Source organism: Capricornis sumatraensis, chromosome 21 (genome assembly GCF_032405125.1).
Source record: "Capricornis sumatraensis isolate serow.1 chromosome 21, serow.2, whole genome shotgun sequence".
NCBI classification, from domain to species: Eukaryota; Metazoa; Chordata; class Mammalia; order Artiodactyla; family Bovidae; genus Capricornis; species Capricornis sumatraensis.
The window spans coordinates 28461675-28475044 of record NC_091089.1 but is presented as its reverse complement, the minus strand read 5'-3'; the positions used below and the strand labels follow the sequence as shown (position 1 = coordinate 28475044).

Below are 13370 nucleotides of genomic sequence, written 5' to 3'. Positions count from 1 at the left end.
AACCATGGTAATACCCAAACAATTACAGTCCATACATTCTAGCCTTCATCCTATGAGCGTCACTTTCAGCATCTACACGAGTTATATAAATATTTATTATCAGTCTTATTATTATTATTATTCTGAAAATGAATTCTAGCCAGGTTGATCACAGCCAATGGGTCATACGAGAAAATCCAATTCTAGTTCAAAACCTAGCATAAAAAATTAGTCAAGTAAATAAAAAGAAAGCTATATGAAAATGTACCCACAGAAACCTAAAAATGAGGGCCATTGTTTATTCCCCTAAGCCGGGTATCTGCACTGGCACAAGCCCAAGCCTTCCAGAGAGTTGGAATAAGTTTGCTCAAGGATGCTCGGCCACTAGGTAAAGAAGCAGAGCTCTGCCTATAGCAGACACAACAAGGAACAGATGCTGTCGACAGTGGCTTTAGCTGTGGTTTGCCACATAAAGTGAAAGTCGCTCAGCCGTGTCTGACTCTTTACGACCCCATGGACTATACAGTCCATGGAATTCTCCTGGTCAGAATGCTGGAGTGGGTAGACCTTCCCTTCTCCAGGGGATCTTCCTAACCCAGGGATCGAACCCAGATATCCAGCATTGCAGGCGGAGTCTTTACCAGCTGAGCCACCAGGGAAGCCCACAGCCCAAGGCCATAAGAAAGTTCAAGAGGATGAGAGAGCAACACAGCACATAATCTAATCTGCAGGACAATCTAGTGTCTCTCTAATGAACCTAAGTCTAGAATAGAAAGTCAACTCCCAAATCGAGTATAAGAACACCCTGTACAAAACCATATACAGTATGAATAGGCTCCTGGTTTGTTATCATTCGAGTAACTAAATGACTCTACCATTTAGGCATACAGAAGACATCTTTAAAAGACATTTATTAACTTCACAAAGAGTGACCTAGCAAAATACCTAGAGATGATAATGTTCTGACTTACAAATGAAAATAGTAAGATTCTCTGCAAGTAAAAAACAAAACAATTCTTTATTCAATATAAAGTATAAAAAAGTAGACTAAAAGCCCAGACTCCTATTTCCTGATCCTCTGTACCTTCTAATAATATACTAACCCAAAATTTGTTTCAAATGGGTTAGGAAAAAAGCAAATATATTTATATTTGTTTTCAGAAGTACCATTTCAGAGAGAAACAGTATCTATATAATGGATGGATTTAAACAATGAAACAGAAAAAAAAAAATACCCAAACAATTATTTAACTTCAATTGCAGTCATTTCCACAAACACCGGACTCAAAAAGTACCCAGAATGAAAGGCTCTAAACTGGACTACAGGGGTCTCATTTGGGGAGATATGGTGGACTAAAAAGCAGTAAACCTCTGAGAAAGGACACTGAATTTTGCATTCTGAGATATGTAGCTTAATGAAACAGCGATGAAAAACATTTTAGGAAGAGTGGTTAGAAGGCTCAAGTGTTTGGTTTAGGAAACAACAAGTTCAAAGAACTAAAAAGAAGCCACTGTGCCAGGAAGGTGCTGAGCAAAGGCAAGAGTGGCTTCAGAAGATTTAAGCAGGCAGGATTCTACCACGCACCAGCTGGACTGTAACCTCCTAGGATTCTCCGTCCATGGGATTCTCCAAGCAAGAATACTGGAGGGGATTGCCCATTTCCTCGTCCATGGGATTCTCCAAGCAAGAATACTGGAGGGGATTGCCCATTTCCTTCTCCCCTATTGCCCATTTCCTTCTCCAGGGGATCTTCCCCGACCGAAGAATCGAACCCGGGTCTCCCGCATTAGAGGCAGACGCTTTAACCTCTGAGCCACCAGGGAAACCCAGCTCAGGAGTCAAGTCATGCTATTCCTCTATGCTGTGGCATCATCATGGGAGGTGAGAAAGAATTTTCTCCCCAACACCATTTACCCCAACACCCTATATGTCTTGCTGTTTCAGATGGTTCTGTAAAAACGGCCACGGGAACCATATGTATCGAAGTTCCTGACGTCAACGATTACTGCCCAGTCATTGTTGCTGAGAGAGAAACCATCTGCATTGCCTCTCCCTCCATCCTGATCTCTGCTGCAGGCGTTAACAGTCACTCTTATGGGTTTCCCTTTACGTTCTGTGTTGTTAATGAACCCCCAGGGACAGCGGACATTTGGGATATCAGATCAGTAAATGGTAAGTAGAATGCAAATTTGCTTACACTCTAAGGACAAAAGCAAAAACAATTACTAAATAATTTGTCAAGTCACATAATAATACCTTCCAACTCTATGTCCACCGAAAGTGTAAAGAGTCCATAATAGTATGCGTGTTTATGGTAACTCTTGCTACTTTAAAATAAAGGCCTCACATTGATAAAAATTGAGATATCATTTCAGGCATCTTAACAATTTATGTACCTTGGGTTCTTTTTCCTGAGATGTTAGATGTATAATAGAAAATGAAATGTTTTGAGAGAATTTCATTCTGGACATGTGCATACTAAGTCTCTTCAGTCGTGTCCAACTCTTTGCGACCCTATGGACTATATTTTCCATGGGATTCTCCAGGCAAGAATACTAGAGAGGGTTGCCATTTCCTCCTCCAGGGGATCTTCCCAACCCAGGGATCAAACCTGCATCTTTTAAATCTCCTGCATTGGCCAGGGGGTTCTTTACCAGCTGGTAAATTGCCACTTGGGAAGCCCCCATTCTGGCCACAATAGCTCCCTCATCAGACATTCATTTGGAGAAACAGGAGAGATGTTGTGGGTAGGGTGGTAAGATGGCAATCAGAGTTCAAGGTAAGAGGAAAAATCCACCTTTCTGAGGCCACCAAACTTTTCCATTCATCCTAAAATGATGCCAGAAAAAAAAAAATGCCACCATTAAGGACTTGGAGGAAATTAGGTAACCTGTTTTCACCATAAAACCTTTTAGCCCTTTCACACAAAACCACCTTAATATTTTTAAAAGCTAAGCAATTGCATTAAAATCAAGATAACTCTGAGTTCATTCTTCCCTACAAAATTCAATGTGTTATTCTTAAATAATTGCTAACTACTTTTTCCTCATTCATATCCTAGATTTTATGAGGAAAAACAAGAAAAAATATTCAACGTGAGATATTTCTATCACAGATTTGCCAGTAAAAAATATAGTCTTATTGGAAAGAATATTCTTAGGGTCCTATTTACATGCTGGTCTTGAAGAAAAGAAAAAATCCCACTTAACAGGTTGGGGCCGTGCCTTATTTGACTCTTATTTTGAGCTCAGGTTACATTTTGGTAGACATAGCCAGGTTATTACATAGCTAACTGAAAGCAATAAACCCATAATAATAATAATTAACAATAATAATAATTGTTAAGGATTCATCAATTACTATTCATGATTTAGGAGTAAATCATTCCTAAGGCCTCCTCAGGTTGATAAATTTCAACCTACGTTTTAAGCAATGGTTTCTATAAAAATCAATAGATAATCACAGCACAAAGAATTAGTAAAATAATAGTTTTTAGAATAATTTTAAATGTTAAGACAGTGATTTTGAATAAGAGATGAACAACAGTCTTCATGAGGGTATTTGGAAGCTGTCATCCCAAATAGAAAACTTCTAATATTTCCTTTCAGCTCAATATTCTTCATTCATTGGACAAATATCCACTGAGTGTATATTATATGCCAAGTATTGTTTCTGGAAACAAGCATCATAAGTGTTCATTTTTAAAAACTGACAATGAATTCTGTGACTAAAGGAGCATGAAAAAAAGTCAGATCCTAAGTTAATCATGGGTATTAGGAAGAGTTACTCCCAAAAAATTTTTTTAATTTTTCCTGTATATTCAAGTATAGTCATTTGACAATTTCTGTGTTGCTTTCAGGTATACAACAAAGTGATTCAGTTATACATACAAATAGACCCATTCTTTTCCAAATTCTTTTTCCATATGGATTTTTACAGAGTATTGAGTAGAGTTCCCTCTACTATACAGTAGAACCTTATTTTTTATCTATTTTATATATTGTGGTATCTATCTGTTAATCCCCAATTCCTAATTTATCCCTCCCCCATTTCCCCTTTGGTAATCAAAAGTTTGTTTTCTGTTTGTGAGTCTATTTCTGTTTTGTGAATAAATTCATCTGTGTCATCTTTTTAGATTTCACATATAAGCTATATCATATGATATTTTTCTTTCTCTGTCTGACTTCACTTAGTATTATAATCTCTAGGTCTGTTCATGTTGTTGCAATATGACTTCATTCTTTTTTATGACTGTGTAATATTCCATTGTATAGATGTACCCCATCTTTAATTTATTTTCTCTCTTGCTTTTCAGCTACCTCTGCAATCCTGAAAGCTGAGCAGACTTTATATTCTGGATACTACGAAATCCCAGTCCTAGTAAAGGACAGTTTTAACAGAGCATGCGAATTGCCGCAGATCATAGAGTTAAGGGCCTGTGACTGTGACATCAACCACATGTGCTTGTCCTCGGGCACCACAGACGTCAGCACCGGGGATGGTAGCTCTGTTACCAGTGTGTCTGTCACTGACGACCAAACTGAGGCTTCAAATGTTGGTATGGGATCAACAGGGATTGGCATGATCACTATGGGCGTCTTACTGCTGCTTCGTAAGTACTGGATTAAATCCCTCTTTTCAGCAGTTCTTCAAAATAAGAATGTAATCAGGTTCACTGGAATGGCCATTTCTTTTTGGTACCTATGGCAATGTTTGTGGAAATCTGGAAATAACCAATGGGACTGATATGGGCATGTTACTTGTTCAATAATGGTAAAGTAAGAATATTCACTGGAAGGACAAATGCTGAAGCTGAAACTCCAATACTCTGGCCACCTGACGTGAAGAGCCAACTCATTGGAAGAGACCCTGATACTGGGAAAGACTGAGGGTAGGAGGAGAAGGGGATGACAGAGGATGAGATGGTTGGATGGCATCACCAACTCCATGGACATGAGTTTGAGCAAACTCTGGGAATTGGTGAAGGACAGGGAAGCCTCGTGTGCTGCAGTCCATGGGGTCCCAAAGAGTTGGACATGACTGAGCGACTGAACAACAACAACAACAACAACAAAATAAAGTCCAGGGTTAGTGAGGGTCAAAAAGATGGGAAACATGCAAGTCCCTAAGTATAGGATTTTGCTGTTGTTCAGTCGCTCAGTCGTGTCCAGTAACACAGCAGAGCATAAAGTAATCCCGTCATGACAATTTCAGCAGAGTCCTTTAAGAGCAGAAAGGCAGAAGTAATTAAGTCTAAATAGGAAAGTTGGGGAAGTCCTGATGGAGAAAATGACTTTAAGCTGAAGATCTTCTTAGAAGGAACATGGTGTGTGGGGAAATCCAGAAAAGCAGTCTAGGACATAGGAAAAGCACAGACATAAACACACATGTATAAATGTGCACACATGTACATAGGGGACTAGGAAATATAAAACTGGATTTGAACCCTGGATCTGCCAATAACCAGTTTGGAGTCTTAGATTAGCAGGAAGAAAGAACCTTATTTGCCTAATCTGTCATTAAAGTTTACCTGATCTTAAGTGATTAGTGGATTTGTATTGATAAACACGGATACGTATCCTCAATCCTTAATGTTACTCAATCAGTCATGTCCGACTCTTTGCAACCCCATGGACTGTAGCCTACCCGGCTCCTCTGTCCATGGGATTTCCCAGGCAAGAATACTGGCGTGAGTTGCCATTTCCTTCTCCTGGGGATCTTCCCGACCCAGGGATCAAACTTGGGTCTCCTATACTGCAGGCATATTCTTTACCATCTGAGCCACCAGGGAAGCCCCACTCAGTCCTTCAGGGGAAATTAATGCCTTACATCGGTATTTTTCCCTCTAGTTCTGAATATCGTGCCACATTTTCCCAAAAGCGATGCATTTGGTGACTTCCTAAATTGAGCAATATGTGTTAACTCTTCCTTTCCACTTTCTTGGGCAGTGGCACCGCTCTTGCTGCTCCTCTGCTGCTGCTGCAAACGAAAACAGCCAGAAGGGCTGGGGACGAGTTTTGCTCCTGTGCCTGAGGGGGGAGAAGGAGTGGTGCAGTCCTGGAGAATAGAAGGGGCCCATCCTGAGGACAGGGTGAGTGGATTCGTCAGGTTCCACAGAAGCTCGGTGTTTCAGTGGGATTCAACATGTCCTGATAATTATAAACTGCACAAAGCTGAACATACATCACTTTTGAAATGTTTAACACAGGCACTTCCCTGGTCCAGTGGCTAAAACCCTGTGCTCCCAATGCAGGGGGTCCACGTTCGATCCCTGGTCAGAGATCTAGATCCCGCATGCCACAACTAAAGGTCTCATGTGCTACAACCAAGACCAATGCAGACAAAATAAGTGATTAAATATATATTTCAAAATGTTTAACATAAAACATTTATTTAAAATCTTTTTTTTTTCTTTTCAGGATGTGTCCAACATATGTGTACCAATGACAGCCTCTAATACCCAGGATCGTATGGATTCCTCTGGTCAGTGGATGTCAAAATCTGTTTTCCTTTTTAAAATTTGCAAATTGTTCAGCCAGACAAATCTCATGTATAAGTACCTTACCAAAAATCAGCACATCTGTCATTTTCCTTGGAGGACAGTGTAAGTGGAGAGAAAGTTACATATTTGAAGTGGTGACTTTATTTTTCTGTCTTAAACTACTGTCAGTGAAGAACGATGTAGCAATTCAAAGGGCAAAGTCTGGAACCAGAATGCTTAAGTCTGATTCCCAGATCTGCCACTTACTAGTAATTAAGTCCTTGAGTAAGACACCTCACCTCTCTGGGCCTCAATTTCCTTCTTTGAAACTGAATTTATGACAGTACCTACTTCAAAGTGTTGCTATGAGGAGTAAATGATCATACATATATATACATATTATATATTATATGTATAGTCTACATATTATCTATTATAGGTATAGTATGCATATTATATATTATATGTATAGTATGTATATTACATATTATATGTATGTGATATATAATATGGATCATATATGTTACATATATTGTATACAAATGTGTGGATGATATATATGCTGTATGTATATACGTATATCACAAAATATACATTAGAATAGTACCTTGCACAGTAAGTGCTACCATTATTTATAAAACAAGCAGTTCAAAAAAAAGAAAGAAAGAAAAAACGAAGCAGCAAATACGTTCTCCTAAGAATACACTGATGGAGAAGGAAATGGCAACCCACTCCAGTGTTCTTGCCTGGAGAATCCCAGGGATGCGGGAGCCTCACGGGTTGCTGTCTATGGGGTGGCACAGAGTCGGACACGACTGAAGCGACTTAGCAGTAGCAGCAGCAAGAATACACTGAAGGGGACAACAGAGGATGAGCGGTTGGATGGCATCATGGACTTGATGGACATGAGTTTGCACAAGCTCTGGGCGTTGGTGATGGACAGGGAAGCCTGGCGTGCTGCAGTCCATGGGGTCGCAAAGAGTTGGACACGACTGAGTGACTGAGCTGAAATAAGGAACTTTTCTTAAATTCATACATGCATTTGCCTCACCACTCTTATCCTCTCCTAATTTACCAAGTCCCAGAAACACCCTAAAATACTGGAAAAATACCCAGCATTGGGCAATAACTGAACAAAGTCGAGAGGCTGCCCAGTTCTAGAGCAGGCTTGTGATTTCTCAGCGATGGTTTGAGTGTCCCAAGCCAGACTCTGACTGCAAAGAGCCTAAGGTGACTGAACACTCCTATGGAAGCCCATTCCCCATCCAGCACCAGGGTGAATGAGGACCGTGAGTTTCAGTTTCTGCAAATGTGTGGCTGGCCTTGCTCTGGAGGGCTCATGAGTGAGTGCAAGTCTTCTCAGCCAGGCCTGGGGAGCTTGCCAGAGGCAGCCAGAGAAGGAACTGGTACGGGCAAAACGGAGGCTCTGGTCCTTTTGGCCTCTTCTGCACCTTCAAGTCTTTGGGATGGAGGTTCCCAAAAGGTGACAAAGCCACGCCTGATACCCGGCTCCCTTTGAACTGTTTATTTAGTTTTATTTTTATCAGCAAGCCTGAAGATTATAGATATAGTTGGAATTGCTCCTATATATACTAGTGTTCCAGAGCCTTCCCTTTGCTGGGGGGAAGGGGTGGTGGTGTTGCTAACAGTGTCTACGCGGGTAAACAATGCAGATGACTCCAGCACCGTTGAACCCCGTCTCCTTTCAGAAATCTACACTAACACCTATGCAGGAGGAGGAACAGTTGAAGGGGGTGTCTCGGGAGTGGAACTCAATACCAGTCTGGGGGCGGCTGCTGGCCTGGCAGCAGGAGGAGCAGCGGGCACTGCGGGGAGGAGGAGCTCGGCGGTGGGCATCCAGCGGGACTATGGGGACACCGGCCTGAACCTGGCTTTCCTGGACAGCTATTTCTCTGAGGTAACTTCCCTGCACACAGCTCCACAAAATAGTCTTGGGACTGAATAATAATAATAACGATGGTGGTAGAGTTTTCTGAAATCTATTCGGGGACTCTTAACTCTACCCTAATCCTGAATTAAAAAATATTTCTCTGAGGTAATTCCCCTGCACACAGTTGAACAATATTATCACTCACTCTTGAGACTGCATAATAATAACAATGGCAGAAGATTCTTTTCTGAGATATATTCAGTTACTTTTAACTCTATCCCAATCTTGAATTGAAAATATTTCACTCTTCCTTAAAATACAAAAAGCCAACTTACTGAAACATGTCATATCCAACCTCTGACGACTGTGAAAAAGGCTAGTATCTCATCAGTTTCCATTTCCCTTCTGCTATTTTCCTGTATTCTGTTTCTTTCTGGTGTTCCCAGTGTTTCCCACAGCAAAGAGCAAAGCAAGAGAATCCCGATCAAGAAAAACTGTGTGTTCATGTCTGTTCTTCACGGTGTCCTTTCAGGCCTGCAGATACCTCCAACAGAAAGGAGAAAAAATAAATCAAAAGCCAGAATTAGGGAAGAAAGACAGCAGAAACTGAGGAACAGGGCATCACCAAGATTTGATGACAGATTAGGGCCCGGAACCCAGGTCTCCTCATCTCTACTCAGGGCCCCAGGCACTGTGTCCCTCACTAGGGGAGAGGATCGTGGGTCTATGAGCATGTCAGGAGGAAAGACGCAAGGTACTGGGATGGCCTGACATGGTAGCACAAAGGATAAACAGAGGATTTATTTAAATTATCTTGTGAATTCCTATTTAGTACCTTTATTTCTCTTATTTAGCAGTCCATTTTATCTCATATTCTAATTAGCCCATTTTACTCCTTATGGTGGCAACACATGAGTTTCACCACTGCTCTTAACAAAAGATGCTAAAGATGTTGTTGTAAGTTGTATCTTAAAATTGGTGGTTACCAATACCACTATAGAGAGAGCATGAATAGTATCAGTAATTTAAATGAGTCATCCACATCACTCAAGTACATTTGGCAAATGGGCACAAATTATATACATGTCATAGAAGTGTCCTAGAAATTATATTCAAAGAATCATTCATAAAAGTCACACTAATATTTAAGGAACTTTGCCATTCCTGTCAAAATTGCACTGGGCTTTTTCTTTTTTCCATTTGGTTTCAACTGGTGTTTTATGGGACCAAGAAAATCAAAGTGCATTCTTCTTTCTCTATGGGCAGTGAGGTCATGCCAAACATGTTAGCATTTTTCTTACATTAAAACATGGCACTGAATTTCAAGTGGTGAGAACCGGCCTTGCCCTCTGCAAGGTAAAGCCTCTGCAGAGTGGTATCCATGCTTCTTTCCAGTCACTTTTTTTGCACTACCACCACCCAGCCCAGCAGCTAACTTGTGCTGCAGGCAAGAGAGGGCTGTCCTCTTCCTAGCCCATTTTACTAGTCATGTAAAATATTCAACAGCAAAGTTTTAAGGTGATACCAAACTCATGAGTAATTGATTTCAAGACCTACAATCATTTACTTCTAAAGGTAGGATTTAGGGCCTTCCCTGGTGGTCCAGATGGACTTCCCTGGTGGCTCAGACGGTAAAGCGTCTGCCTGCAATGCAGGAGACCCAGGTTCCATCCCTGGGTCAGGAAGATCTCCTGGGGAAGGGAATGGCACCCCACTCCAGTATTCTTGCCTGGAAAATCCCATGGATGAAGGAGCCTGGTAGGCTACAGTCCAGGGGTTGAGACTTCACTTTCACTTTCTGATGGTCCACTGGCTAAGACTCCACACTCCCAATGTGGGAGGCCCTGGGTTTGCTCCCTGGTCAGGGAACTGAGAAGGAAATGGTAACCCACTCCAGTTTTCTTGCCTGGAGAATCCCAGGGATGGGGGAGCCACCAGGCTGCCGGTGGGCTGCCGTCTTTGGGGTCGCACAGAGTCGGACACGACTGAAGTGACTTAGCAGCAGCAGAAGCAGGGAACTATATCCAACATACCACAACTAAAGATCCTGTGTGCCGCAACTAACAACTGGCACAGCCAAATAAATAAATAGAATTTTTTTTTTAAGAGAAAGTAAGGATTTAGACGCTGGTACAGACCATAGGGAAAGCAGCATGATGCAATGGAGAAAAGATAGGTGGATTTGACGTTGTACTGGACAACTACTTAAGTCTTGGGCGTGACATTCACCTTCTCGGGGCCTGTGGTTACCTTATTTATAAAAGAAAAAAAGGGTCAGATTGTATCAGGGGATTTTGGATGGTATTGGGCAGGCCCTGTGGGATTTCATGGAAACCACCAAGGGCTATAGCAGTTGAGGCAAATAGAGAAGGGAAACACCAGGTCTCTGCTCCCTCCCAACACCTTCAAACAAAGAAGTTCTCATTTCATCACTTCTATATGTTGAGATCACGCCTAGGATTTCATTTAAAGGGTCTGTCATTTTAAAAAATTTTAAAAATCACAGTAGATAAGTCCCTCCTGATAACATAACTCCAAAAACACCCCAGCTCTCTTCACCTAGGCTACATAAAATAAGCCTCTGAGACATAGAGCTATGTACACCTCTATAGATGTTTTTATTCCAAGTTGATCAAATATCTCTCCTTAAATAAATAATGTTTTGCATATAACTAAATATGTTATTATTTTAGACCACCCAGAAACAAAAGACTATGCACACTGATCTCCTTTCAGAGTTCCAATTATTTAGAAATACAGCAATCAATCAGGGTATCTCTCAGTTCATTCCATTAAATCATCTTAGATCAGATGTCTCTAAGGCATTGTTGTTCTTCTTTAATTATTTCATAGAGAAAAGAAACTTCTAATTGTCTGTTTTTCTTCCAATTTTAGAAAGCATATGCTTATGCAGGTGAAGATGAAGGCCGCCCTGCAAACGACTGTTTGCTCATTTATGACCACGAAGGAGTAGGGTCTCCTGTGGGCTCCATTGGCTGTTGCAGTTGGATTGTGGATGATTTAGATGAAAGCTACATGGAAACTTTAGATCCAAAATTTAAGACTCTTGCTGAAATCTGCTTAGACACGGAAATTGACCCATTTCCTTCACAGCAGTCCTGTATCCCCATCAGCACTGACCTCCCTTTACTTGGACCAAACTACTTTGTTAATGAATCTTCAGGAATGACTCTCTCAGAGGCTGAGTTCAAAGAAGAAATGGCAATACCTGAACCCGTGATGCACGGGGATATTGTAGTGACCGAGACTTACACTACTGCTGATCCGTGCGTGCAACCCACTACGATTGTCTTTGATCCTCCGCTTGCACCCAATGTTGTAGTAACGGAAACAGTAATGGCACCTGTCTATGAGGTTCAGGGGAACATCTGTGTCCCTGCTGAGTTAGCCAACACACACAATGTAATCTATGCTGAGAGAGTGGTGTCTAGTCCTGGTAGGCCTGAAGTGAGCAGTAGTAGCGTGAGTGATGGTTGTAGGGGACCTGTGATGAGCGGTGGTATTTTGGTAGGACCAGAAATTCAAGTGACACAAATGGTGAGTCCAGACATTCGTATAAGCCAAACTATTGGTTCCACATCCCCAGTGACCTCTCGACACAGAGTAACACGGTACAGTAACATACATTACTCCCAACAGTAAGTGTTATATGGTCAATACTCTCTATGGAGACCATGCACCTTGTAATCACCAACATATCCATCAAAGATGCACAGTGCACCATATTTAACATTTTAAGTCAACAAATGTTCAAAAATTCTAAATTCAGTGAGATTCTTTGATTATATCTTTTGGGGGGTAAATATGGCTAAGCACTTTAGATAAGCCTTAAAAAAATTTTTTTCTGATTTATTATGTGCCAAAAAAACTTAAAGAAAATGTGTTACATCCTTTGATACTGTTTAATAAATAGCACATAATTCATACAGTGAATATTAAGGACTTCAGGCCTGTAAAACTGGTCACATAAACCAAGATGCTCTTGTTGTTGAAGGTTGCATAGACAAGCCTTGTCTGCATTCAATAGCCATGAATACATATGTTATGAATACATACATAAATACATATTTCTATTTAAAACTTTTAAGTGGAAAAAATGAATTAAATGTACACTTTTGAAGTGAAATTGAAAAAGAAGATGGAGAATCTGTTAATAGAGATCTAAAGTCACTTGTCTCATCAAATGGTTTCTCAAGATATGCAATGATTAGGGCATGCCTAATATAATACAGGGAAAGAGTTCTTAGCTGAATGTGTCACTGAAAATGGTCCATCAAAAGGAATTATATACATATATAGATATGCATATATTCATATCAATATGGATGAATTCTTATTGCACTTTATTGATTTATATAATCAACTGTAAATTTAGACTAGCAGAAATATAATTATAACAACATGACAACAGAAACAGTTTCCAGGAGAAGTATTGGAGATTTTACTCCTTAGAGAACGTTTTTTTCCCTGCTTTTGTTAATTATGTCAGAAAACCATATGAAATGTGGTTTAATCAGTTTAACTGACCTAAGTCATAGACTATTCCTTTGGCAACCAGATAGCCTCTAAAAGCACCTCTCTAATTTTGCATACATTCAACAATATTTACTTGGAAGCTTCTCTGTGTTGAGTGCTGGTCTTGTCTGAATGTTAGTTGAAGACAACTGGCAAGATTCCTGTCTTCAAAAAGCTTCTAATTCATTTCTAGACTTAAAACTCTGAGGATATGGCTTTGAGTTCCTACCAAAAATAATTAACAAAATATTTAATTCCATTACCAAGTTGTTTCTCTTTTTAATGCTACTAGTAATGTTGAATAAATAAAATGGAAACCCATGCACAGATTGCTTATTTTTACTAGGCATCAAGCTGTCCTGAGAAAAAGAAATTCTAGAGAGATAGTTTTATTTAATTCTGTAGAATATGTAAACTATATAGTAGTAAGTATAATGATGTGACTAGCAAAATAATATAAATGGAATAAATTTATTTTCAGG

General features: G+C 40.3%; 1 protein-coding gene across 1 annotated transcript in view; it reads left to right on the top strand.

The window, feature by feature from the left end:
* Positions 1-12015, top strand: part of DSG4 (desmoglein 4) — a 44944-nt gene extending 32929 nt beyond the window's left edge. The window contains exons 12-17 of the mRNA XM_068993653.1: positions 1925-2152; positions 4296-4592; positions 5929-6071; positions 6400-6463; positions 8171-8379; positions 11248-12015. Of these exons, the coding sequence (XP_068849754.1) occupies positions 1925-2152; positions 4296-4592; positions 5929-6071; positions 6400-6463; positions 8171-8379; positions 11248-12015 (1709 nt within the window). The remainder of the gene's footprint in view (positions 1-1924; positions 2153-4295; positions 4593-5928; positions 6072-6399; positions 6464-8170; positions 8380-11247) is intronic.
* The last annotated feature ends 1355 nt before the right edge of the window (positions 12016-13370 follow it).